The sequence below is a fragment of the Hippoglossus stenolepis genome, chromosome 4, assembly GCF_022539355.2.
Source record: "Hippoglossus stenolepis isolate QCI-W04-F060 chromosome 4, HSTE1.2, whole genome shotgun sequence".
NCBI lineage: Eukaryota > Metazoa > Chordata > Actinopteri > Pleuronectiformes > Pleuronectidae > Hippoglossus > Hippoglossus stenolepis.
The window spans coordinates 25,678,839-25,705,158 of NC_061486.1; the positions used below are offsets into that span (position 1 = coordinate 25,678,839).

The 26,320-nt window shown below is 42.7% G+C and overlaps 1 protein-coding gene across 1 annotated transcript in view; it reads left to right on the plus strand.

The window, feature by feature from the left end:
* The window catches only part of LOC118106476 (calsyntenin-2), a 259,141-nt gene that overhangs the window by 215,881 nt on the left and 16,940 nt on the right, over positions 1-26,320 (plus strand). The window contains exons 9-11 of the mRNA XM_035155049.2: positions 9,831-9,993; positions 18,452-18,618; positions 20,707-20,855. Coding sequence (XP_035010940.1) covers positions 9,831-9,993; positions 18,452-18,618; positions 20,707-20,855 — 479 coding nt within the window. The remainder of the gene's footprint in view (positions 1-9,830; positions 9,994-18,451; positions 18,619-20,706; positions 20,856-26,320) is intronic.

A 26,320-nucleotide genomic window follows, 5' to 3' on the forward strand; every position in this document is an offset into this window, starting at 1 on the left:
ATTAGCCAATGCTAACAAAGATTCGGGTTTTTTTGCAAGAGTTCACATGTGACACATGAACATCTCAATGGTTTTGTCTCCAAAGATGATTGGTCCCTCAGACTGACTCCAAGATTGGTCCCTCAGTCAAGGACCCTAACCCTATTCATGTATTTTGCAGAGTTAATGAAACTAGAGCCCCTGAAGAAAACTCACATTAGCCCATACAGCTCTCGGAGGTGATGCTGCTAACCACTTATTAAATTTGACATGAAACTTAAAGTTACAGTAATTTCCTGCTAGAGCTCTTTTGTTAAAATGTGATAATTTACTGGCTCATTTGGTACCCTACCGTCCAACCCTCCCTCCCCCACCCGATCCACTACCTTCATCTTACACCTCTGCTTTCACTTTGTTTCCACAGTAACTTTCTCATTCCCTCCCTGGCTCCTCCTCCCCACCCACCCCTCCTTAAAGTCACCTTGTTTTCAGTGCTCATCAATCTCTGTTGTGGATCCTTCCTCCAGGCAGCTGGCCCTACCCCCTTAACTCCCTACCTCCACCTCCTTCACTTCGTCTGTCCCCCACCCCTCCCTCCCTCTCCTCAGTCCTGTTCCCCATGTCCACACTAGAAGCCTTAGAGACACCTGTACAATCTAATGCAATAGGTAACCCTGTAACAAATTCCATCTTTGTGAAGATTGTGTTGTATACCTAAAGCAGTGCTTCTCATGATGGATTTAATGTTACTTCAATTTACAACTGATGATTTTAGATACTTTACATTTAGCCACTAATCTGAGGTTAGCAAAGAGGTTAGTGTATGATCACTTTAGCCAGGATATAAATATAATGTTTGATTGGTTTCCAAGGGTGTACAGTGATGAACAATGCAAATTGGCATTCAGAAGTAAGACATAAAAGTTCACAGTTATCCTGTCTGCTAGGTTGTGATGTAGATACAAACTTTTCCATAGAAAAAAAGCCAGGGCTCTTGAAATAAACCAGTTTTTTACATGTTTTGTATGAGGGGCATGATAAAGGGAAAAAAATTGAGATTTGGAGAATAAAGTCAAAATATTACGAGAATAAAGTTGACATTTTAAACTACAAGTCATTTTACAAGTGGAATATCAGAAGATCAGACTGAAGAAGAATGTGGAACATCTTGTTAGGTTATAATTAAGTATCAGAGATTGTTTCAGAAACTTTGTCTATTCTGAGAAAAGAACCACACTGACCTGAAGGAAATTGCCTCTTTTGTGTGGTATAATTGGTTACATCTGTATGATAGTCCAAAATGTTTCATAGTTTCACAATGAGATCGCTTCAAGATTTTGGATCCTGAGGGAGGGAAACTCCGGCAAGCATGGGTTCTCCCTCCTGCTTATTTCGTAAAAAATGTTTTATTCTTTTTTCTCATACAACCATAACTTTATTCTCGTAATATTACAACTTTATTCTCGAAATTGTGGATATTTTTTTCAAATGGCACTTATACATGAAAATCTTATTGGAATTCATGATGTTGCACTTGGTTGATCACTTTGTGTTGGATTTCTGGTTTAAAAAAAAGTCGGGTGCAGACCCTCCAATTTTGACTTCGGCATAGTGGGTTCCAGACACTGTTCGATGATCTTAAAAGCACTAAGTCTGAAGCATACTGGGGCCTTAAGGGTCATTTATTCAAAAGATTGAAGCGGCATATGTTTATGTGTTTCTGAGTGTCCTGTTGTCTTGACCATTCCCTCTCATAAAGGTGGATGTATCATGATGTTGTTTTGGGGAAGAGGTCAAGAGGGAATCATAGGGTGCAAAGTAAATGAGAAGTGTAATGTGAAAAGCAGAGGACTGATGGAGATGTGCAGAAAGTGGAGGAATGGTATAACTGGATCTCCACAGGAAGGAGCTTCTGTGGCGTTCTGTGGACAATAAGTCATTCTGAGCCTGTGGCTGGACGTGATCCTTTGGTTGACTGAACAGCGGGTAGAGGGTTGGAGACGTTGTCCATGATGAAAAGGAGTTTTGACAGAATCCTCCTCTTGGTGACTTCATGTAGAGGATCCAGCTCCACCCCAGGACCTAGATGACCTTCTGAATTAGTTTGTAGAGTGTGTTGGTGCCAGCCACCCTCAGGCTACTGCTCCAGCAGACCACACTGAGGAAATGGCACAAGCCACCACAGGTCATATGGGTAGTTTTTACAGCGGTGACAAATGACCTGTTCTGACATCCAAGACTTGTCACACCTTGAACGGCTAGTTCACTACTTACCAAGTGATACTTGAAAATGAGACATGACAATGAAAAACTTTTCTGGCAGCAATATGAGTTACACTTTATTTGTGCCCCTCACAGTGAGATGAGATCCATACCACTCTCATATCAGAACTCTAAATATGAAGCTAGGACCAATTTGAATATTGGGGACATAATATTGTAACTATTGTATTAATCAGTTATTAACACATCAATCCAAATCTACCTCTAATTAAAAAAACTCCAGACACATCAAAAACACATCCGAATTTTGTTAACTCTTTAAAAAGATTAGTCAGCTTTTGTTAAACTGTAATAATAAAAAATGACCCAGACAAACCACGGGGAACTCTTCCACGACTCTGTCCTCCCCCACACAGTGAATACATTCAGTGCAGGAGCCAGGTGACTTTCACCCCAAAAGTCACCAAATTCTGTAGGAAAATCGCTAATTTTTCATCACTGACTAGAACTTGGAGACGGCTCACAGCAATAGTTTGTCCCAAACTTCAGTTCATGTCTGTTAAGAGTGAAAATCCTCAGGACGTGTATTTTATAGAACTCGGGCAGAGGGAGGTTTCACTCAGCTTTGAGTTCATTGTTGATTTGCAGCTCAATGATTTCTTGTTGGAGGTTGTCTCAGGCACATCAGCTGGCTCCACATTAAACGACTTAACAAATTTGTTCAGTTCCTTTTGTTTACTTTTCATTTCCTGAAACTTCTCACCAAATGCCTGAGGGAGTTTTGCAAACTCACCAGCATACTCAGATGTCATAGCAGGCTTTTGATCTTTCAGAGAAGGAAAATGCACTTTGTTTGTACATAATCCGGATTTTAACTTTGTCTATCAGCTCAGCAGCAGAAACAAAGCCCCTTCACTAATTCTGCTGAATGAGGTTATAGCTTCTTAGCTATTAACTTGCTAATGACAAAATGTGCCTGTATAACAGTGTCTCTGTGAGGATGTGTTCTTGTGAAAGCCGCTTGTCGGGCTCACAGACTCCACAGAAGACCATTAACCTCATCCAAGAGTGTTTGTCCTTGCAGCTCATCCAGTTTAGCTTCCAGCTGTAATGATGCTCGAAATTGGCTTTTTTCATCACTGCGACCATCGTCCCTCACAAACAAGGCAAACTGGGTTTTCTGCCTTTTGTTTGGCTTCAACACAAAAATAATAATTTGTCCACTTTTCTTCGAAAGAGTGACAATCCATATCACCATGATGTTTGTCAGCAATGACAAATAACAGTTTTTGCATTTCATTCACCCTGCCCATGACCTGTCAGGCATACAGCGAAAAGGGAGCACCCAAAGAGACATGTTAGTCTACTAATTAATGACATTTTCTTGTACCACAGAAAATCATTTTTTAGCATTTTTTAGCTTTCACATATTTATGTATTGCTTCATGGGCCCCACCCTTGACTTACTGCTGTCTGTCATTGATTTTGTTTCCAGAAATGCTGGCATTAGCTTATGAAGCTGTACGTCTTCCTCGCTTTTCCTTCATCTTCTTCAAATTTTTCCTGATGTCATTTATTTTTTCCCTTTTTATTTTTCCTCCCCTGCTTTCTTTAATCTCCACCCTTCCTCTTTTCCCCGCTGTCATCTCCCTGCCCCCGCCACCTTCCGATCTCAGATCACCTCGTCTCTTCATTCTTCTACCTCCTCTATCTTGTTCTTCCATCTCTTGTTTGAAGTCAGAGGGTTGGGTTGGGTGACAGATCTCTTATAGACTTTCAACTCCAAAGGACCTCAGGCAACAACTCCCACAGTCATGTTTTAACGGAGAGACAGGCAAGAAGAAATGCGACTAAATAAACTGGAGCAAGAAAACGAGAGTGAGATAGAGGTGGGGCAGATTGCAATTTAGTTTTCTTCTCGCTGTCGAGTTCCCCAAGAGATGAGGAGGGATCTTTGATGTGTGATGTTTCCGTTCTCTACCTCCTTCACTCTCGCTTTCACTTTCTTTGTCCTCTGGTTGTTTCACGTCCTCCCTCTACTTTGTTTATGTGGTTATTTATTTCATTTATTCCTTCCATCTGTCAATTTGCATCAGGCACAGACACGGGAAAGTAGAAAGGTTTGGGAATACAGAACTTTTTGCTTTGGTTTCATAAGCAATGCGAGCCAGAGCAGCTCCCCTAAACTTTAACTTTGGCTTTGAAGTGTTTGAAGTTGACAATTAATGTTGCTGGATTGATTTCTGTGCATTCATGTATGCATGCCTGTTAGTGGGTGGGTGTTATTACAAGGGGTATATCCTTGTGGAATCACTGACTCACTCTATCTCATACAAACACACACACAACCATATACCCTGTGCACATACTCACAGAGGCCTGTGGCATAATTCAGATGCGTTTAGCTTTGAGCTTGTGCATACTGGGTGAATCTTTGTGTTATTTGTAGTTCTGAGTTTTTCTAAATTTTAATTTTGCTAATTTAATGGTAGAATAAAGTTTGATGGGCCAGGCACGTGATTCAATGGGGCTCTACTTGGTCTCATGATTAATCATGGGTGTGTAGTGGACATAACACATCTAGAATGTGTGGAATCGTATAAATACCTTGGGACTATTGTTGACTCCAAACTGAACTTTGAAGCAAACAGTGAAGCTTTGTGCAAAAAGGGTCACCAGCGTTTGTACTGTTTAAGGAAAATGTCTTATATTAATATTGACAAAACCATGCTGACAGTATTTTATCATGCTTTTATTAAGTCTGTTTTATCATTTTCTTTGGTGTCATGGTTTGGTAACCTGTCTTTAGAAGACAGAAACAGACTGAGTCAGATACTGAAATGGTCCAGTCGGCTGATTGGTGAGCCTGAGATGAGCCTAGAGTCCCTGTACACCAGACAGTTACAGAGGATAGCCAGCTCCATTACCAATGATGACTCGCATCCACTACATGGGGAATTTCAGCTTCTACCCTCTGGTCGTAGGTTTACAGCCCCAAGGGGTCTTGTCTTCTGTCTGTGTGTTATAATTTTGTACTGTTTTGGATGGATGCCTTCTCTTTTTATTGCTGCAAAACAAATCTACCTACGGGTACAAACAAAGTAAAATAAACCTTAACCTTAACACGTATTAATCCAATCAGAGTGCCATCTCTCGATCCCTTAAAAAGGACGGCGCTGCTTTGCACTGGGTGTAAGATAGGGCTCATAAAGTCTATAGCCACACTGCAGCAGTTTTATAATAGAAGGATTTCACAACTCTGGAAAGTTAACAGTGGCACATAGGCGATGACAGCAAATTACCACATTCACATTAGGAGGTAAACATTTGGCCAACACAGCACTTTTCCAATTCTCGATGCACTGGACTGGAGGGAAAATTTGGCCAGGCTCAACAGTGATATTTTGCCAGAGACCTGTGCAACATATTCTCTGCTGTGCCAACAGGAAAATGAATATCAACATTTATTGAAATGAATAAAGTGGCTGTGTTTTCTCATGCAGCACTGTTATCAGTCTGAACTCAATCTGCGGCCGCTGCTGGCTACAATCGTGACTGTTTTTGTATGATTGTGCAACATTTCCACAACTTTGTCAAGGGCTCATTGATTTTATGTTGCTTTGTTTAAAGTGATATTGAACCAACAATACAATATATACTCTTAGTATCAAGTACTGACTCTTTGTATGCTTAAAAAAATCCCTATTAAATGTTTTTTTTCTACCACGATGTTTTCATGGTGACTAAAACATAAAAAAATCTAAATATCCATAAAACCTTCTCATACTACTTTTGACAGAATATCTGTTTATGTTGAAGGCATAGTCTGTATATAAAGATGGGTGACGAGCCTCCACTTCCTCCCATTGTACAGAAATAAGGCCAAAATGTTGTGGAGTGGAGCCACGGTATTGAGATCCTGTCAATACAGTACACTCAACCGACCAATCATGAGTCAGTCTCAGCTGTCAATCATGATGTTTCAGCCCATTTAAATAGCATCATTTAACTAATTAAAACCAAAATTACTAGAACAATTAACAGTTATTAGTGTTATAAAAATTACTTAAAATGACAGAAAACATCTTTATATAAAGTCTATAGTTTCACAATTTGTAAATTTACTTTTTACCTGGTAGCTCCTCACAGGCTGCTATAGAAACATAAACTGTACTTTTAGTTTTGTCTTTAAAGCCCAACAATTCTATCTGAATTCTTCCAATTCTATTCTGTCTTCACCTCCTCTGGTTTCAAAAGTAGTCCTGATATTTGTGGCTACTTAATTCTCTCCCTCCCTCTATCCCTGCGAGGGAACACCAACTGACACCCAGCTGGACGGAAGCAGCCTCTTCTTCGGCAAAAGCTCCACGCCTTCTCCGTCTTTTGAAGCCTGAGAGAGGAAGTCACCCACTAGGCACTCAGATCCCATATGGGCGCTTGCAGTCTTTGAAATACTGAACAGCAAAAAAAGAGGGAAGAAGCGACAGAGCATGAGAAGGGATAGTCTTCATGTGTAAATGTCAGAGGGATTAGTGTGTGTGCTCGTGAATGTACATAACATTACACATGGCAGCTGGCTAATGAAATGTAACCAGACTGGGAGAAAAGTCTCTAAAATCCAGGTGATAATACAACTGACACGTTAAAGATTAAGAGCGCAAGCGTGTGACATTATGTCTTCATATGTATTCATGTGTCCCAGTGTCCTGCAGACATGTGGAAATCACTGTATAAAATGCACGTAGCAGGTGTAGGGTTACCTTGTGCGTTGTACGTGTGTATGTCCTAACATGCTAACAAGCTAATCAGTTAGTAATCGCCTAATCAGTTCCAGTCTCATCTGCAGCAACATCAAAACAGCAATCAGATTATTCCCCCATTGATTCTGAGCACCGACTCAGCAGATCAACATGCTGCGTATGTGTTCAGCAGCTGTGCAGAACGATCACCAATGGGCCAGATGTTGCATCTCGCTCCTCGATAACAGCGAAAATGAACTGGATTGATTAGAAATCCCATCTGCTGCGCTACAGCACCGTGTTATAGAGCGCCCTTCATTAGAGAGGGAGGTTACCCAAGGCTGAGTGTTCATAGGCTGTCCCAGGTTATATGAGAGGTGCTGAGAGGAAGAGGTGAAGCTTCAGTCAGTTGAGTGTTGGCACTGCGGAGGCACAGATTAGCCTAAAGCAGAGAAAAGGGATGGGAGAGGAGAGTCGGACAGAAACGCACGAGTGGGCTGCAATCAATTCAAGTGCACGGCAGCGACGGGGGAGATGGTCAAGCATGTTGAAGAGTGGTACATTCAAACATTTTTCAGAAGAGGTGAAAAAGTTAATTTGCTGATGCATTTCCATGAGTGTTCAGCAAAGAGGCGGCCATTCAGCTTTAAGACTTCACAAGCAAAAATGTATGTAAGAATTACAGCTTTTTACTCGATGAATCCCATGGTGGAGCTGAAATATAAAAAAATCTTCCTTCTTATCCAAAACTATGCACCACAGACTCTTCCCATGGGTACAAACATCTCAAAGGCTGACAGTGGCAAGACATTCACTTTTGCGAAAATCACTTTACATGAGTTCCTGACAACACCTAAGAAATATATACGATGCAATGAGAAATATTCAGGTTTGTAAGAGAGAGAGAAGATAAGGAGTCATGGCAGGAAACAGATTTGGGGGCTGACAGGAAAAAAGCTTAGTTTGTACATTCTCTGATTCAGCACCATACAATGAATGGTAATCACACACACACACACACACACACACACACACACACACACACACACACACACACACACGCACACACCATCATCATCATCATCATCACGTTTACCATTTTGACACCTGTAGAGAAACACACATCATCATCACAGCTAGCTTACAGAAAGAGGCTACTTTCATCACAGCAATGATAAATATGTCTGTTGTTTCAAACATACAGTATGTGGTGTCAGTGTTAGGACATGGCAGTTTGTTGCAGGGACATTGGCTGACTGACATCAACTGATGTTTTTTGGTGATCAGGAAGTGTCGGTTCTCAGGGGAAGACAAAGGTGTGCCCTTCAGTATTGTCCGTCTTTAAATTGTTCCTAGAAAAAACTAATGGCCTGAAAGCAATTTTGATATTCTGTGTACATGTATTACCTTTGCTAAGAAGGTAATTTTGTGTTTGTTGGTTGGTTTGTTAGTTAGCTGGATTACGCAAAACCTACATGATGGATTACTATAAAACTTGGAGGAAGGATGAGACGTAGGTCAGGAAAGAACCCATTCAATTTTGGTGCAGATTTGGTTCACAGGGCGGATCCAGGAATGTTTTTCATCACTTTCTTGAACATTGTGAGCGTTTCTTGACATTTTAGTTGATTGCTCTGAGAATAATTCATGGATCCTGATAAAAAATAAAAATTCAGGGAACTGATTTTCCTTGAGTGTGTGTGATTTGGTGTAGCTTTATTGAATTTAAGGAACTGTTGGGCCTTGGTGCACTCTACTATTTGTTCCTGTTTTGATGCAGTGTCACCACAGCACAGAGGATATTTATAGAGAAGAATGTATTCACTTTAATGTAGCTGTCTCCTGGCCTGGTGCTTGTTGCATGTTTTACTGAGACTGGAGAAGAAAGCCCATATGTCATCTTTTCTTCAAGCAGCTTATTATAATTCATGTTCTATTGCCAGGCAACGCACTGTGACCTGCAGTGGCATAAGACCTGAGCAAAGACGACAGAGTCCCAAGTCCGTGTTAAGACGAAGAGGACCTGGTGGATGGATGGGTCAACAAAACTTAGTACTGTCACTCACGAGGCTGCCGTTCGCTTCCATGTGAAACCTTTCAGTCAGGACTGTTTTATTTATTCATAAACCTTTCCATAACCATCAGCATATGTTTTTTTCCTGTAACCATGACGACAAAGGCCCTCTTAACTTAAGGAGGTCGTTATTTTAAACCAAACCACAATCTTCTCCTGAACCTAACCAATTACTTATGTGCCTAAACCAACCGTGACTGTTGTACAAGGTTACCAATGATTTTTTTATTGCTACTTTGTCAACAAAGGCCTACAGCTGTCATGAGGGTTATCTGAGGATGAGGACAAGTGCCCTCTAAGATTGTTTAAGAGGGAGGATTTGTTGTTTTTAGTAATGAACGCTGAGCCGGCATGAACAATCAACTGCATGAATATATTGATCCAAGCCATCCTTTTATTTGTTATTTTAAGTATTGAGCTTCTTATTAGGGCTGCTGTCAGCACTGGGTTTCTTGGTATCTCAGGGTTTGAACAACCTGGAGAGGAATTTACTTTCTACATTTTAAGCCATAAATCAGTTTTCCTGTCTGAGTCAGACTTCTTCATAAACCATACTTTGAAATATATGAATTTTCGACATTTCCACAAGCAAAAATATTCTTGGAATTGTAGAATTGCTTTGTGACAGACAATTTTTCAGAAAACGTCATCCCTCAACTCACCAAGAGTTGTCTCCAGTGATGGAAACCAACACCTTTGTTAACTACGGGTTCTACAACTTCTTTGCTTCTTTTGACTCCAACACTGAAGTGTAAACAAAAAGTGAAGGACCACAGAATCTGTTTAATGACTGTTTCTCTTTCTCTAATCTTTAGATCTGTGACAAGGAATGGCATTACTACGTCATCAATGTGGAGTTCCCAGTGGTGACGCTCTATGTGGACGGAGTGACCTACGACCCCTACCTGGTGACAGACGACTGGCCCATCCACCCCTCACAGATTGATGTGCAGCTGACAGTCGGGGCCTGCTGGCAAGGTGGGTGGGCAGAGCCACTTAGTCAGTTCATTATTTTAATAGGGTTAATTCATCCTGGACTTAATTAAAAGTAAAACAATTTAGCTGAAACAGAAGTTTCAATATAAAAGTCACAGTAAAATTAGGTATTTAGGGCTTTTCTTTGCTGATTGAATACTGCGTTGGTCTGTGGGCAAGTTCAAGAACATACATAATACTGTCTGATGTACAGACAAAGGAGCCATTGGATATTGAACATGTTTTCTGGCCTTGAATGAACAATGTAATTATCAGAAGGGCACTTAGTCTGCCTTTGACAAACAGTTGAACCAGTCCGAATGAAGGCGTACAATTACACTGTCCTCCAAAGTGATAGCTGCCACTAATTGCACAAGGGCAGAGTAAAGGGCTCTTTTTCACACGGTACAGACTGCCCCTGATTTGATCGCCTCAATGCTCAATGATGCTTAGCCTCGATAAAGAGTCCTGATATCTGGGAGCAGGAACAGGAGCAGGCCATCGCACGTTTCTTTCAACTGCGGCGGTGACAACCCGCCACCCAATACCCAGCTCATTCTCCTCCTCCCCTCCCATTTCTTTCATTGAACACTGCAAGCCCTGAGGAGGATTACAAGGGCCTTGAATAGAGGAAAGACTTCAGAGACATATGTCTGCTCTTCCAGTTTGGGTCTAAGCCTCTGAAAAGAGTTGTAAAGGCAATACTGATCTTAAAATAAGCCATTATCCACAGCAGGCTGCCTTTTTAAAGCAAGCAGAGGGGCATTTAAGTGTCCAGCATCTTGATTGCTAAAATGAGCTTGTCTATTGTCCAACCGGCTTATGTTTGCTCTGAATGGGGTGTTTTTGTTCGTTTTTTCTTTAGCAGTAGTAAAAAGGAATTCAACGTATTCCGTGAACCATCCACTTGTAATGTCTGGTGCGTTTTCCCTGATGTAGGCACGTGATGATTTAGAGTTCCGACAGGATATTACATGATACAGTTTGCAAACGGATGGCAGAGTAAATAAAAAACATTTGTCAGCTCAAAGCAGTGGGGTTGCATGCAACAGTTATATTTTGCAATATTTAATTAAATTTCATGATGGAGTTTCATGGTTCATAACGCTTAACTGGCCTGTCAGCATTGTCTAATAGAAATTGATTCTGTCCTGACCACAGCAAATGAATATAATTTAGAATAATCATATTGCAGATATTTATCCATAGAAGCCATTCCACTGTGCTGCGGGAGATTTTACAGCTTCAGTCAGTGTGTACATTTTTTGCAATGAAACCTGCTTCAGTTTCCCATTATGGGCTGCTAACTAACATGAAGTTTTACACAGACACAAACTTGTCAGTTTTTCAATAGACAAGTGAGCAGCCCTTGCAGATGTATTTGTTACACTCGCGGCACACGGTGTGAGTTTTACAGTCCTTTTTCCTGGGGCATATCTGACACCTCTTCCTCGTACACGCCCCGAGCGGGGCTGCTGCTAGGGCTATGGAGGAGGTCTTCGTCATCGTCGTGGTCGTGGTCAAGAGCTCTCCGTGCGACGGCGGCGGCTTTTACAGCCTTCACAACCGCGGCGGACGCTTCCGTGCGGGGGATGCGCTCCCTTCGTGCGATGAGCGGAGTCACGAGAGCCTTTCCCAGCTGCTCTAGGAACACCCTCCGCTTGTTCCGCTTGCCCCGCATCCAGTCGGGGTTGATCTCTCTCCATATCACGAAGGCGTTGTAGGAAGAGACGTCGAGAATGTTGTGAAAGGCGACCAGGGCCAGCGTGGTCATCGGTCATCCTCCTGCAGCTGTACGTTCCGATCACCTTGTCTAGGTTGTCCACGCCACCTTTGTTGCGGTTGTAGTCCAGGACGATGACCGGTTTCCCGTCCTCGCGGTCGCTGATGTCGGCCTCAGGGTGCCGTGTGCTCAGGAGCACCACGTTCCTGTTTTTCTTTGGGATGTAGGACACCAGAGTGGCGGTGGGCGTGAATGCGAACTTGGATGAGAACACCTCTCTTCCCTTGACCGCGAGCAGCCCGGTCGGGAGCTCGGGCTTGTTCTTCCGAACCGTGCCGACCACGGTGATCTTCCTCTCCAGGAGCTGCCGTGCGGGTTCGTAGGAAGCGAAGTCATTGTCGCACGTGACGTTACGACCATGCAGTCCCTCCGTTACATCGAGCATTACCCGCAACCCCTGGTTCCGTTCTGGGCGTCCGCCGCTCGGCTTTCCGGTGTACACTTGCATCTTCCAAGCGTAGCTGGATTTTGCAAAACAGGCCACCCACGACTTGATCCCGTATTTCACCGGCTTGCTGGGCATGTACTGTCACCGGTGCAGGACGTCGCGTGGATCGTGGGGCCCGGGGGGACCCCACTTTGAGCCGCAGCAGAGGAGGAGGAAGAGGAGGAGGAGGAGCAGCGGCCCTCCTCTCAGCCGTACGCCCTCGAGGACCATGTTATTTCCCCATTTCTTGACAGGTCTCTCTTTCCACGAGTCCGGTGGTGGTGGTGGTGGTGGCGGTGCCGTGGTGTTGTCCTTCTTCTTCTTCTTCCAAGGATGACGAATCTGCAGAAGCATCACCCACTGGGTCGTAGTCTTCGTCGCCGTCGTCGTCGTCTTCGTCGTCTTCGTCGTCGTCTTCGTCGTCTCGGTCTTCTTCTCGGTCTGCTTCTCCGTCTGCTTCTCCGTCCGCTTCTCGGTCTGGCTCTTTCGCGTCCTCTACGGGTTCAGAGGATGGTTGCTGGGAAAATGGTTGTGTTGGAGAACCTGTTCTCTGGTGAAACGCTCCTGACGTGACATCGTGACAGGGAGGGTGGCACACGGAGAATGGCACACTGGCTTCTCTGTGGGTCTAATGTACCCCCCTAGAGTACAATTGGAATCAGGTGTGGGTCTAAATGACCCCACAGAGCACCACAGCGCCCTCTCTGGGGGTCTAAATGACCCCAGGAGAATTGGATAATGACAATCCTTGGGTCACCCTAACCCTAACCCTGACCGGCCAGGGCTTGCGGATGATCACACGCACGCAAGCACGCACACACGCACGCACGCACGCACACACACACACAGACACACACACACTCTGGGTCAATCTGACCCAGGAACAACACGAGGGTTAAGGGATACATTATCACAACCAGAAACTCAACTCTGCGCTGCCCTTTAGTGGATGTGTTGCTTAACAACCATGCCAACGACACTTGGAAGTATGTGGGTAGTGTTCATAAAGGCAGCTTAAATGAGCCTCATGAGTGCATGCAGAATAAACCTATGACCAAATAGACTATATGCACAAACCGCCCACACGACTACACATATGTGAACATGCCTGCCTAAGTAGTTTTAGGTAGTAGTATTTAATTGCGCACTTCATAGGGCATGTATACTTACTCTATGTGGATGTTCACTCACACAATCATTGTTCATCTGGACATGTACAGATGATCAACTTAGTGTCACAGGACAAAAGAAGTTGAAAGACCTAAAATACTCAAAATCTGACTTGGACAGTAGCAGACAGTTTGGTATATGCCTCAGGACAAGTTCCACACCATGGACTGTATATAAAGAAGGATGACATGGCGTCTCCTCAAGTTAAAGTGTCCTAATTGCACTGTGGTAGCAGGCTGCAATGTAGGCCATAAACCTCGCCATAAAATGATATATACACATCAACTCCATTTATCTTAATATTATTTTTTATCATTTACTATAGTTCTTATCACATTGATGTATGCCCATGTGCTAATTTTCCTGATAAGTTTGGAGTGAAACATCAAGATTAACATCTGAGATTGACTCACGATTGGTCCAGCACATGTATCGGTGGGACCTCGGCCCAGTAACTCCATCTCCTGATTGCTGTTGTGCAGACTCTGACTCCAAATTACGACTTTCGTATCCGATGTATTTTGCAGTTTTTTGGATAGAGGGAGCAAGCTGAGATACATCATCCATCTCTACATTCTATGGTCTACTCTTACACTGTTCTTAAAAGAACAAATGTTTAAACATTTTGTGTGTGTTTGATACCTGTTTGTGTAACACATTGATAATCCTACTGGTAAAGTGCTGGACTGCATTGCTCATTAATGTACATAAATCAAAGTTCCTGGTTTGACCCATTGCTTCAACAAGGCACTTAATTCTCTGGCCACAATGATTGCACTTGAGCATTTTCATTCAATACAAGGGTTCCCCCACACCATCCATCCTCCCTCCTTCACCTTGGAGAGTAAAGTGCTGGCTGTGAACTTTTCACACAGTCAACTTACATTTTACCCCCTGACCTGGTGGAGGTTGTTCGTGTTCAGAAGCGTGTGCAGTCAGACAGCGAAGAGCAACACAGTCACTTCGCCTCATTCTTCTTTTTCCTCAACTGTGTAATTGGGTAACTGGGAAGTGTTGATGGTTACATACAAGCTCAAATTGAAACATAAATATCTGTATATATACAGTGTAATGAATGAATACAGGCAGACAGGCGCTGATGCAGATATATGTACACTAAATCTCACAGTAAGCGTATCTCACACGCTTACACTTAAGTAATGGTCCTATATCTGGCTCCCCCATGCCTCTGCACTTACATCTGTTGCTCCTCTGGAAATGACGCAAATAAAGCAGAGTAAAGAAGAGAGTGAAGATCTATAGAGCAAGGAGGGCTGCACAGCAGAGCTGACACCAAATAAAAACCAGTCTCTGTAAAGTGGAATGATCAGCGGTTTTATCACCCGTATCATTCCCGCTCCGCAGCGTCTCAGTAATCCCCTCTCCTCTGCTTTTCTTTTTTTACCCTCTGTCTGAGACCCGTAATGGTTTCTCTGGCCACGGCCAAAATTGATAACATCTGTCAGGAAGGGACTGAGTGAAAAGGTGGATATCTAGAGAGAGGACAGAGGGAAAAAATAGAAGTGAATAGTAACTTGAAAAAGGTAAGGGAGCAGGTGAAGCATAAAGAAAGAGGCAAGAATGGCTTCTATGACTTGGCATAGTTTGTTATGTGAGAATCCAAATGTGACTCTGTGTTAGATAGACTCCACTCCCCTGATTATCTGGTACCTGGCAGCTATCGGCACGCGCAGGAGACGGCTTTAAATATGCAGGAGGCTTTAAATATGCAAGAGGTGGCTTAAAATACGCAAACAGGTGTGGTTATTGTTCTGAACTGAAACAAGAGTTGAACATGCAAGTGAGATCAGAGTGGTCCTGCCGTACTTCACAAAGAAGTGTATATTTTTCAGCATATTTTGATAACAGAAACACCAACATGATCCATAACCAATACATCTGGTTTGCACCTGATTTTTACAGTGCATGAAATTGGATGTTCATGGCTGTTTATGTGCTTGTCAACTTTTCTGTTGTGCGTGGCAGACAAGACAGTTTGCAGTGATAACAGTGGCAGATTTACCACTCAGAGTTCCTTGTAAATTTTGAAACAGTGGGTCCACAATGTTGAACACAGACTTCATCGATTTTGCTGCTGAAATGTGGCTGGTGGGTTTTAACAGCTGTAGTTACCAAAATAAAGCTTCATGACTCGGTTGTTGTGATTCAAAAATCATGTATAAGAAGTCTTTTTGGCACTTGATGGCAACATACTTGATATTGTCCTCCTTGTTCTTGTGTTGCATGAATTAAGTCAAGTCCTAAATTATTCATATGAAATCAGACAGTAACGGGAAGAGTTCAGGCGTGGGAAGTTTGATAGCTGCCCCCATATGTCTATATATACACAGTTTATTTCTAGATCTTCCCAGTCAAGAAAAAGGCTTCATCCATCTCTTGTCTGTTACGGTAGACAGGAAGACGGAACGCCACTGGGTTAATATGTTCCCCTGGGTACCTCACATCAACTGGTAGGACTCTGTTATCTGCTCCAGGGGTGATAAGGGAGCTCTACTCAACGGGCCATAGTGGGCATATAGTGTAGCTGCAGGTCAGCAATCGTAGGGATGATTAAAGTCGAAGGTCTGCAGTGAATTTCTGTCACGTTTTCACACCAGGGAAGTAAGGCATGATAAAGTGTTCCCAGCGGTGCTCCCAGCTGTGTCTCAACCTGCTCTGGTTGACTCTTTCAGACCCTGGAAGCATAACCGAGGGCAGTGATGAATGTGCCTGTCCCATCAGGAGGAAATTATGGGAGCCTGGGTCAAGCTTGGCGCTGTCTGATGAGGTCAAGGTTTTTTTTTTTAAATGAGTATTTCCCCAACCCCACTTACTGTCGAATATTACAGAGTGCTTTCTCCTGTCACCAGCTGGATTGTCTGGTCCACGGACTAAAATGATTTCTTCCAGCTGACACTAAGAAGGACCATGTCTGGTGGATTGGAAGTGCACTCAGTTTGCAGTAGTAAACTACACCCTCAACTCATGGCAGACATCTTGAATACCAATGCCTCATTCTTGTATAAGTGTCAAAGCTAAAGGTTTACCCAAATAAAATTAAAAAAATTTAAAAAATATTATTAGGTTTGGAAAGAAAGGCCCTATTGACAAGGTTTTAAGAGGTCCAGTGCTTAGATATATTCATTTATACCTTTCCCTCACGTCTTTTGTCCTCCGCAGCTGATGGTGATTTGATAAGAATTAATGGATCATACAAGCATACTGTCCATTGAGACAAATTGTGGTTGGGGCAGACTAAGTGCGAACAGGGAGAGCTCTGCTTGCCAAGAAATGGTTTACACTTTTAGTTTTAAAACATTTTAGCCATGAGGGTCAAGCATTAATGGGTGAAACACTCTTGTCTTGCTCCTGGCAGAGCTGAGGCAGGGTTTTGACTCATGACAGGGTAGCAGAACAGCAACTGACAGATTTGGCTTTCACTACTTTGGCCTTCAACACATCTATCACCCACGGTTCCCCCAGTGCCCACATATGACCCTTCAGGTTGTGCCAGTGACACCCATCTGCCACAGCCTCACAACATGACTGTATAGTTTGTCATCTCGTGGGACCCAGCTAGAGTTATATTTGTCTGCAGTGAGACAATGATTGAATCTTGAGCAGAGCTGTGAGGGGCCCAGTCTGCTTTTTATGGCCACAGAATAAGAAGGAAGGAAGCCACACCAGCTTTGTCAGAGTGATTAGATGGGAATAATCAGGAAAATATTTGCAGCGCTGGCTGGAACAGATATGAATTGTACATAGAGCCTCTTGAGGTAGAATCATTTCTACAGATGGTTCACCATATGCGTAGGTTGAGGGAGTCCAAATTGCTAAGCAGTAAAGGGTGTTTGGGAGGTCACTCAATGCACTCAGATTGTTTTTCAGGTAGAAAATCAAGAAAGGTGTGTAGAGGTTATTGAAGGTAAACCATTAGCAGCTGGCTATAGGTCAGAAGGCAGTTTAGAACAACAGGGGAGCTACTTTCGCGTCCCACTCAACTTTACCATCCCAGTTGATTTAAAAACATAGAGAATGTGCCTATAATGCCAATGTCTTAAATAGAATGACTTTCGAGTGATCAAGATCTTTGCTTCCTCCCATGCTGGTGAATGTTGATTACAACAGTGGGGCTTAAGACCCCTCCCCCCAAGTATAGAATATAAGAGCTCAAATATAGGCTGCAGTAGTGTAAAAAGCTGGTGCCTCTGTTCTTTCAGACAAACATATAGATAATTGAACAGACTGTAAGTAGCACCTACCAGAGTTGCTGGCTTTTAGTTTATGATGAGCACACACTACAAACTGTAAAAATAGGACTGAAAAGATTGGAAGTAACTTTTGCTGCTTAGCTCAAACAATCAGTTTGTAGCATATGTATGAGAGCCCACAGTGTCAGGGAGGTGCTGAGAGACACCAGACAGACACATTGATAGAGAGCCAGAAAGACAGTTTCTTGTTATGCACCTTAGTTCCATCTTTGCCCGTCAGTCATCACTCCACTGCATTCTCCAAATGTTTGATGTATCAACAAGAACAGATCTTTTTTCATAACAAAATGTTATTAGATGAAGGGACTGCTCTATACATTCAGTGCTTTGATGCATTAATGCCAGGAGAGGAAGAGGAAGTGAGGAGATACATAAAAAGAAGGAAAGGAAGGTGGAAGGGGATGCTTTGATACCTGTCAGCTAATGAGTGGGTTGGAGAATCCTCCTGGTGGTCACGGCCTTTATGGATTTCAGAGGGCGTACTTTAAATCTGTTGACATTTTCTTTACTTTTATTTAGCCCGGGTGGGCCAGCCTGTGTAACACTTGTACTTTTGCAGCTGCACTCTGCCATTTAGTCACAGAATGGGGACACAAAACATCCAAAGGCTAATTATAACCACAATTTGGTCATCAGGGCTCATGATTAATGTAGAGACAAACATGACACCATGGTAGTGATTACTGTACGTTAACCTTAACCCCGAAATTTATGTCTATACTACTTTGAGGTTCAGTGATACATTATATTGCTGTGTATGAAAGCATTTTTCTGAAATATTGTACTATGTGTGTATGGTTATGTGTGTAGGTGGGGAGGTGACCAAGCCACGGTTCACTCAGTATTTCCGGGGCAGCCTATCCGGACTGACCATCCGACCAGGGAAGATCGAGAGTCAGAAAGTCATTTCCTGTCTGCAGGCCTGCAAAGAGGGACTGGACATCAATTCCCTTGAGAGTCTGGATAAGAGCATAAAGGTAGTCACACACATACACAAAAACACACACTTTGATCCCAGCAAGAATACTGTTTCTTTAAATCACCACAGCTGAATTGGCAATTGGCTTCCCCACCCCACTCACCAGCTCAGGTAATCCATCTCCCTTCTGTGTGGAAGATGCAGGCCATACAAGATTGATAGGGGTTTGGGCAAACTCAAAGCCACCCTTTCTTATCCAGCCACCCACCAAAACCCAATGCTTTCTATCATTCTCGCTTTTTTCCCTCTCTCTCTTGATCTTTTCTGTCCATGGAGCTCCTGCTGTGCTACAGCAAAGAGACGCTTGCCAGCCTTTTGATGAGAAAAAATGGCACGAGGTGGCGGATATGGAAGAGGAGGACAACTCCTCTAGGGTCTAGTGAAGTTTATCTTCTGAGATGTAATTCCCTTTCTTCCTCAGCGCCACACACTAGTCTGGCTCCCATAAGTCCTGGGGGTGGGGGGGGTGGGGGTTCAGGACAGCATTTAGCCAAACAGGCGGAGAGCGCAATCAGAGGAGGATAGCATGCAGGGAAGGAGTAGGTAGAGGCAGGTAGCGGCAAGTACGTATAGTGAAAGAGAACAGAAAATGAGAGCAGTCAGCAGGAGGAGAAAAGGTGTGAAGGGGAAAATGTTAAGGGGAGATGGAGTGTGTGGGGAGTCCCATGGAGTGCTCAAGTGCTGTCAACCTGCTGCTGAGACCCAGTTTAGAGACCTCAGTGTAGAAACAGCCCACTTGCTTTACTTGTGAGTATACTTGTAAAGAGAGTTGATTTATGATTGACTGACACAAGCGCCACGCCAGTGTTTCTTTGGTTTTAGGCTATTTATTATGCCATTGTTTTCCTACCTGTCTTCTGACCTCACATTAGTTTCCTTCCTTTTCAATCCACTAAGCAAATCCCTCTGAAAAGGCCTAAAACCACCCTAACATAGGTGATCCAGCAGGACCAGCCCTGTTAACGCACATGTCCAAGACTGAGCGACTGATAGAGTTGAGTTTATGATGAGGTCACATCATTGATCAGCTGAATATCGTGAGACAGACTAAAGTTACCCCACAGGCCAAGTGTGGGAGTTTGCCTATTGGTTTCAGCTACAGGGGGCCCAGTTCTTACATTTCACTTAAAGAGACTTAAAGATCAATAAATCTGAATGACTAAATTGGAATCAAATAAAATTCATTGTGAACAGAGGAATTGACCCCTGAGTGAGGTAGAACCCTATGGAAGCAGACCAATGAGGACGTCTGATGAGGGGCTTCTGGTTGGATGGTAGAAGGGAGACGACTGGGTATCCAGAGTTGAGGTGGTGTCGGGCTGGAGGTGGGTCACTCATTGATCATGGTACAGAACTAGCAACTGACTGACAGGAGGGACAACAGACACAGGAAAACATGTTAATTGGCGAACAGCTTTATAGAGAAGTCTGCTGTATTAAAATACTGTATACGAGCACAGATAGCAGGAGAGAAGCAAACAGATAAAGAGCTGAAACCAGTTGGAAGAATGTAAATATGACACAGTGATGTCATGAATATGCACATAAGCACATTGTGTTTTCCAACAGTTTTAATCTACCTTTTTGATTTTGCATAATGACAACACATGGTCCAGTCATATAGGTTTTGACCTAGTCTTGTTATTGTCAAAGTCAAACTGGTGTTGCATGGAAATGCAGGGCCAACATGATGATGACTTTGATGGATCACCTGACTCAAGCAGGGTTCAAGTCCCCAGAAGCTGACAATCATACTACTGTCCAGTGAAACTGGTAGAAATCAATGGCTGCCTGTTAGGAGGAAATAAAGTTACAATCACTTGCTAAAACGTAACATTTTCATGTCCTCAAACTCACCTCTTATTAAGATCAGATATACATGTTTTTATGGTTAAATATACTGTATGATGTGTTGAAGCTGCACTACTCTTCAGCTGTCAGCTCAGTATAATATGTTGTTTTAGAGAGCTTGACGGGGCTCCCTGCAGGTTTACCTGGCTGGGCCCTCAGCTGTCTACGAGACAGTTTTTCTTTCTTCCAGTCGTTGTCAATGTCCATCTCATGTCCCTGGTTTCTCTTTTCACAGTTCCACTTTAACCCAGCCCAGTCTATACTGGTGATGGAGGGAGAGGACTTGGAGAACATGAACACTGCTGTAAGGAAGGTTTCCTACATCAACTCTCGCCAGTTTCCCACACCAGGCATCCGACGTCTGCGCATCTCCACGACCGTCCAGTAAGAGAAATAATTATTTTTCTTTCTTCTTGTTGTACTTGTTATGAGTTTTCTGTACTTTTCCATTTTCTGCTTCCTTTCCTATTTCCGACTACCTCTTTTTCTCTCTCTTCTCTCAGATATCAGAAGTGTTAATCTTCTTCGACACTTCTGTGTAGTGTTGAGACACAGCAGATATCATGTGTGTCTGACTGATACAGTATTCCTTTCTCTCTCTCTCTCTCTCTCTCTCTCTCTCTCTCTCTCTCTCTCTCTCTCTCTCTCTGCGTTTTCCCTCCCTCTGCTGTCACTCTCCTTTTCCTTTAATACACCATTTTCTGTGCTTCGTTGCCACCGGGGGCCAGTTCTTACATTTTCATGTCATGTATTAATAATTCTGCCTGGGTTTCGCCAGGAATGAAGAATGAAAGAATGAGAGAAAGAAGGTACAAAAAGAAAGAGTGTGTGAGGGGAAGAGAGAGCTGGCTGGTAAAACAGCCCACCTTGGCGGGTTACCATTAAAATTCATGATTGTTTTAAATATATGTAGACCCCTGCAGCAGAGCCCTGGGGGTTCACTCTCCGCCATTTTGTTGGGTTTGATGCATGACTGCGGGCTCGAGAACTTCATCTAACGCAGTAGACGCTTGTGTGTATGTTGGTGTGTGAGTATGTGTGTTCATCGTAGCAAGAGGTACAATGATCATCAAGGTCTACGTTATGCTAATGACGGCTAAGCTTGCATCACTAATGTGTGTGTGTGTGTGTGTGTGTGTGTGTGTGTGCGTGTGTGTGTGTGTAAAACAAGTTCTGCTGGAGTCACTTATTTATGCCGAGAGGCTGAAACGTGGCGTCCCGCCATAACATGTCATCAACTGGTGCAAAGCCTCCCCTCACTGCAACAGACAGCATCAGTCCACACAAACAAACAGAGAGGCTGAATCATTCCTGAAGATGCAATCAAACTTGCTTCTTGCTAACTCTTCATAAATGCAATTCCTGCAGGCGCTGAGAAAATAATTAAGCCAACAGCGCTAATCTTAACAACCAACCCTAAGGCCCCCCGTCATATTTTATTTTTTGTGATGGACTTATTCCATTTCTGTCATGGAGAGTGGTTCAGAGGCTGAAAAACATTCAGACATAAAAACATAAACTGTTTGTTTTTTTTGTATTAATAAAACGTCAACATGAATTAGAGCTTTAATTTAAACGATTGGATGTCTGCTCAAGTTGTAGTTTAGCTACTCTGGGGATAAAGGAGCTCAGCCAACTCCACAAACCACTTGGAGGAGAGGGAGGGCGATGTCAACCACACCCACACAGTACTGAGAATAGGTCTAACTGGTAGAGTAGGTGTAAAAGAAAATAAATAGAAATGATTGAAAATACCTTTTTAGCATCCTAAGCCTTTTTTTTCCATTAATACAGACAAAGCCTATTTTGATTTTATTCTAATTTAATTTACAAATTTGTTTAAATTGGTGTAATAAAAAACATAACTAGAAGTGCTGATTTAAAGGCATTGATGACTAAGAATGTTCACAGATGATGATGATTACACTTAAATAAGAAACATTGATGTATGTGAGAGACGGAGGACCCAGATCTTTTTATTAATTTTACTTTATTGTTATACATAAAAGAAGTTTACTAACCAAAAATAGATAACTTTAACTTTACCCACATTTAGCAAAAGTAAATATACAAACACATAAAGCTAAGAAACTGATTAAATTAATGAATTAAATTAAAAGTGAAACTTAAACCGGTTAAAGATTATTAGGTTTTTGCTCTGTGATCAGAGGCTTAATGATCTAATTTAATATGAATCTGTGTCAAAGTGAGACCTTCCAATAATGTGCTGCACATTCATATAGACAACACACACAAATCTGTATCACGTACTATATACCCAGTATGATGTAAAACAACCTGTGAGATGATGCTACCAAGTGAACTGATAATTCCTGTGTACTAGTGCAGGTGCTGAGACAGTAAATGTGTCTCTGTGTTACTGCCACATGATTGGATTTTAGGAGCAGCGTTCACCAGGGTCTGTATAGGTGGTCTTTCTGTCTGTTTGCGCTCCAGCACCAGATGAAAGATGTGTTCAGAGATTGATCATAATTAAGCAGTAAAAGGCAGGTTCATGTTTTCAGTTGACTTTTTGAGTAGCAGACATAAGGCTCAGCCTCTTGCTAAATGTGTTATTGCTCTGTAAGAGTATTAGCCATTTACATTGTGTCTGTGACCAGTGTTGATCGAATCAAGTTATTAACAGACAAAACAAGAGAATAGGCAGAAAAGATTTATTTAAACTAAGCGCCTGAAACTGCTGAAAAGACCTGCAGACAGCATCATCCACACAAATAAACAGAAGTGTTAATTAATTCCTCCAAAATGCTATTAAATTTGATTCAAGCTGGCGTTTAATAATAACTGCAATTACTTCAGGCATTGAGAAAATAAAAGTAACCAGCGTTAATCTTTGCAGCAACCCTTTTAGGCTCCCTTGTCATATTTCTTTATAATTAAGTTGGACTGGCTCCAGGTCTGTTTTTTTTTTCAGCTGGCCCTCACAGCAGCCATCCCTCTGCATCACTGACTTTGTATCTCCCACTGCTGTCAAGAATGGCTTAGTGCCTGCACAGCGAACACACACACACCACCGGCCGTCGCCACTGGATAGAAAAGGACAAACAACACGATGCCCCGAAACCTGTTGTTGTCTCACACTGTGGCCTTAGACAACTGCGAAGGATTAGGGACAATAGTTAGTTTCTCATCCCGCTGTCAGGCATCATCAGCAGAGTTAAAGCCAGTAAGTAGCTTTCTGAATGTACTGTAGAGCTATGCCTTAAGCAGGTCTTTCATGATGTTTCGGTTTATTAGAAGAACAAATGAATAAAAACAAAGTAGCGTTGTTTTACAATTTTGTTATAGATCCACCAGTGGTAAAACCAGGGTAATTCCTTGTCACTTTGGTGCCACAGAGAGAAAAGATCTTGTAGAAAATATAATAATTGTATTTGTCCATCCATGCAAGTGCTGATGACTCACAGCAGAACATACCTGTACCTCAGTTAATGACCAAAGTGATTAATATATCATTTATGCCGCCTTTACTTATTAAAAGAGATACATCCAATTGAAATGAGGTAACTGTCACTTCCACATACCCTTCACGTTGGCATGGTTGTTGAGTAATCCATCAACTAGAAGGCAGCACAGAGTCAAGAGTTTCTGACAACAACAAGTATGAGGGGAGTGGAGGAGGTTGTGATAATGTACCTCTTAAGAAAAAAGGCCCATGGAGCAGCATTGTAAACGGGGGTGGTCCAACTTACCAAAAGGTTCTTCCTCATGTCTCATGGTCATCTTGTTTGGATTTTTGGCAACACTGCCCCCCACAACATGCACAATGATGGATGAAATGAACGCAGGATACGGACAGAAGTCTACCTCTGTATCTGACGTTGATCAGTCTGGTTGGGCAGAAACAGAGACTTTATTTGGATAACACAGACACCTGCATTCTTTTTCTGATTGGGCTTTATCACTCACGACTCACCTTCCAGTGGTAAAAGCAATTATTAATGTTGCGAACCATTGTTTCAGTAACAGTTCCACCGTGTTGTTGATTCAAGCAAAGAAATCCCTGTGTGTTTTCTGGTGTGTTAGTGTGGAAGGAGATTATTTCTGATACGAAGCAAACAAGCTCGCCTGAACGAAGATTGTTTTCATTTTTCGATTAGAGTGGACGTAGCCTTAGCCTGCATCATGCCTGCATTAAATTAGCTGCCTAGAGCAATTTTAATATTGAGAGTCTGTTATATCGGGAGCGGTGAATGAGTTTAGGATGGTGAGTGACACAGTTTTAATATTATAACCTTGTGCATCTGTTGCCAGAGTGTCCCCCCTTCCCTTGCAGGTGGGTCGGGCAGAGTGAGCAGTGGGTTTATTTCACAATATAAAACCATATTGGATGTAAATGTAACAGATTTTAGAAGCAGATTGGGCTCCTGAAATTAGTCACAAAAACAATTTCCCGTGCTTTGGCGTCCCTCCAGCTTCTGGCACAGTGGTCCGACACCTAGTCACAGAGTCCAGGCGTGAAGTCACTCGCAGGGAAAGCAGATCGTGACAGGATGAGTGTTAGAGATGGCAAAGATTTCCACATAGAAGAGCATTGATGATAGTTTAGTAGAATTTAGGTATTTAAGTCAGAGGCACATAATTAATATAATTCTGGAACGGCTAGAATGCGGAATAAGCCTTAATAATCCCTTGGGTCGTGCAACCTGATAAGGCATTTTGTACATGGATTACACAGGGTGATAATGTTCATGCAAAACAAATATTTTGAATAAACTAAACCTCTTTTCACTGCCATTTTTTATCTTTTCATAAAAATTCTCCAGATGAGAAAACATGTGGAGATTCTGGGATTTGTGCATATTTCAAATGAGAATATAGGTGGGAAAATACAAGATGCACACACCCCTCACTCCCCATCACACTCATTAATGTGAATATGTATGTGTGTGTATGTATGTCGCAAATCAGCGTGTGTGTGTGTGTGTATGTGTGTGTGTGTGTGTGTTGTGAGCTCACAGCTAGCAAGCTCAAGTCCTCGAGAGCTGATACGATTTGCTCCATTCAAGGTTGCCAGTGGAAGCTGTGCATTTAAACACATGCTATCGCACGCTGACAGGCAAGCAGGGAGGCAGACGTGCACGTATGAAAACACAGCGCGTGCACTGCTGCAGGTCTGTGCGTGCCGTCTGAGCCCTGACAGAGCGTTTCAGCCTCTGAATAACTGCATGCACGGTGGTTTGGATTTGGACTTCAGCAGCTGTGGTTTTAGTGCTGCTAAGAGGTCCTGGTTCTGCCGATAAGCTTTATTAGCTGATGTAGTGTTTCATGGTTTTACATCCTGATGCTGCCTGGGTAAACAGCAGCTTGTGTGAGGACCAGAGCTTCTTTATACAATGTCCTCAAGTGCCTCGCTGTCTCCTCTGTCACCTCTCGGTGCTGCGAATCAACCGGACGGTTCCATCCTGACCTTTTCTCCAGTGAGCAGGATCAGCCATGTTGAGTCATCAGTCAGAGAAGGGAAATAAAGACGCTGAAGGGCAGTGTTTACATGGGAGACAGTGTGTGTTGACATTTCTGTGAGATTGTGAACAAAGTCATGGTTTTGTAACAGGTATCATCTAAATGTTAATACTGACAAGGAAATAAAAATAGTTTGGACACACTGCCACATGAGGGAAAGCTTGACTTCTACTCGTGAAAAAAGTAAGCCATTAAGCAATGCTACTTTTCAAAAGTATATTTAAAAGGTATAACATGTTCCTGTTTTTTTGCTTTCCTTCCAGTAAGTATTTAGATGTCAAGGTAAAAGGAAAAGTTTGACATTTCAGCAAATACACTCGTTTGGGTATTTTAAATGTCAAACTATTTCTTTAAAATTGGGCTAA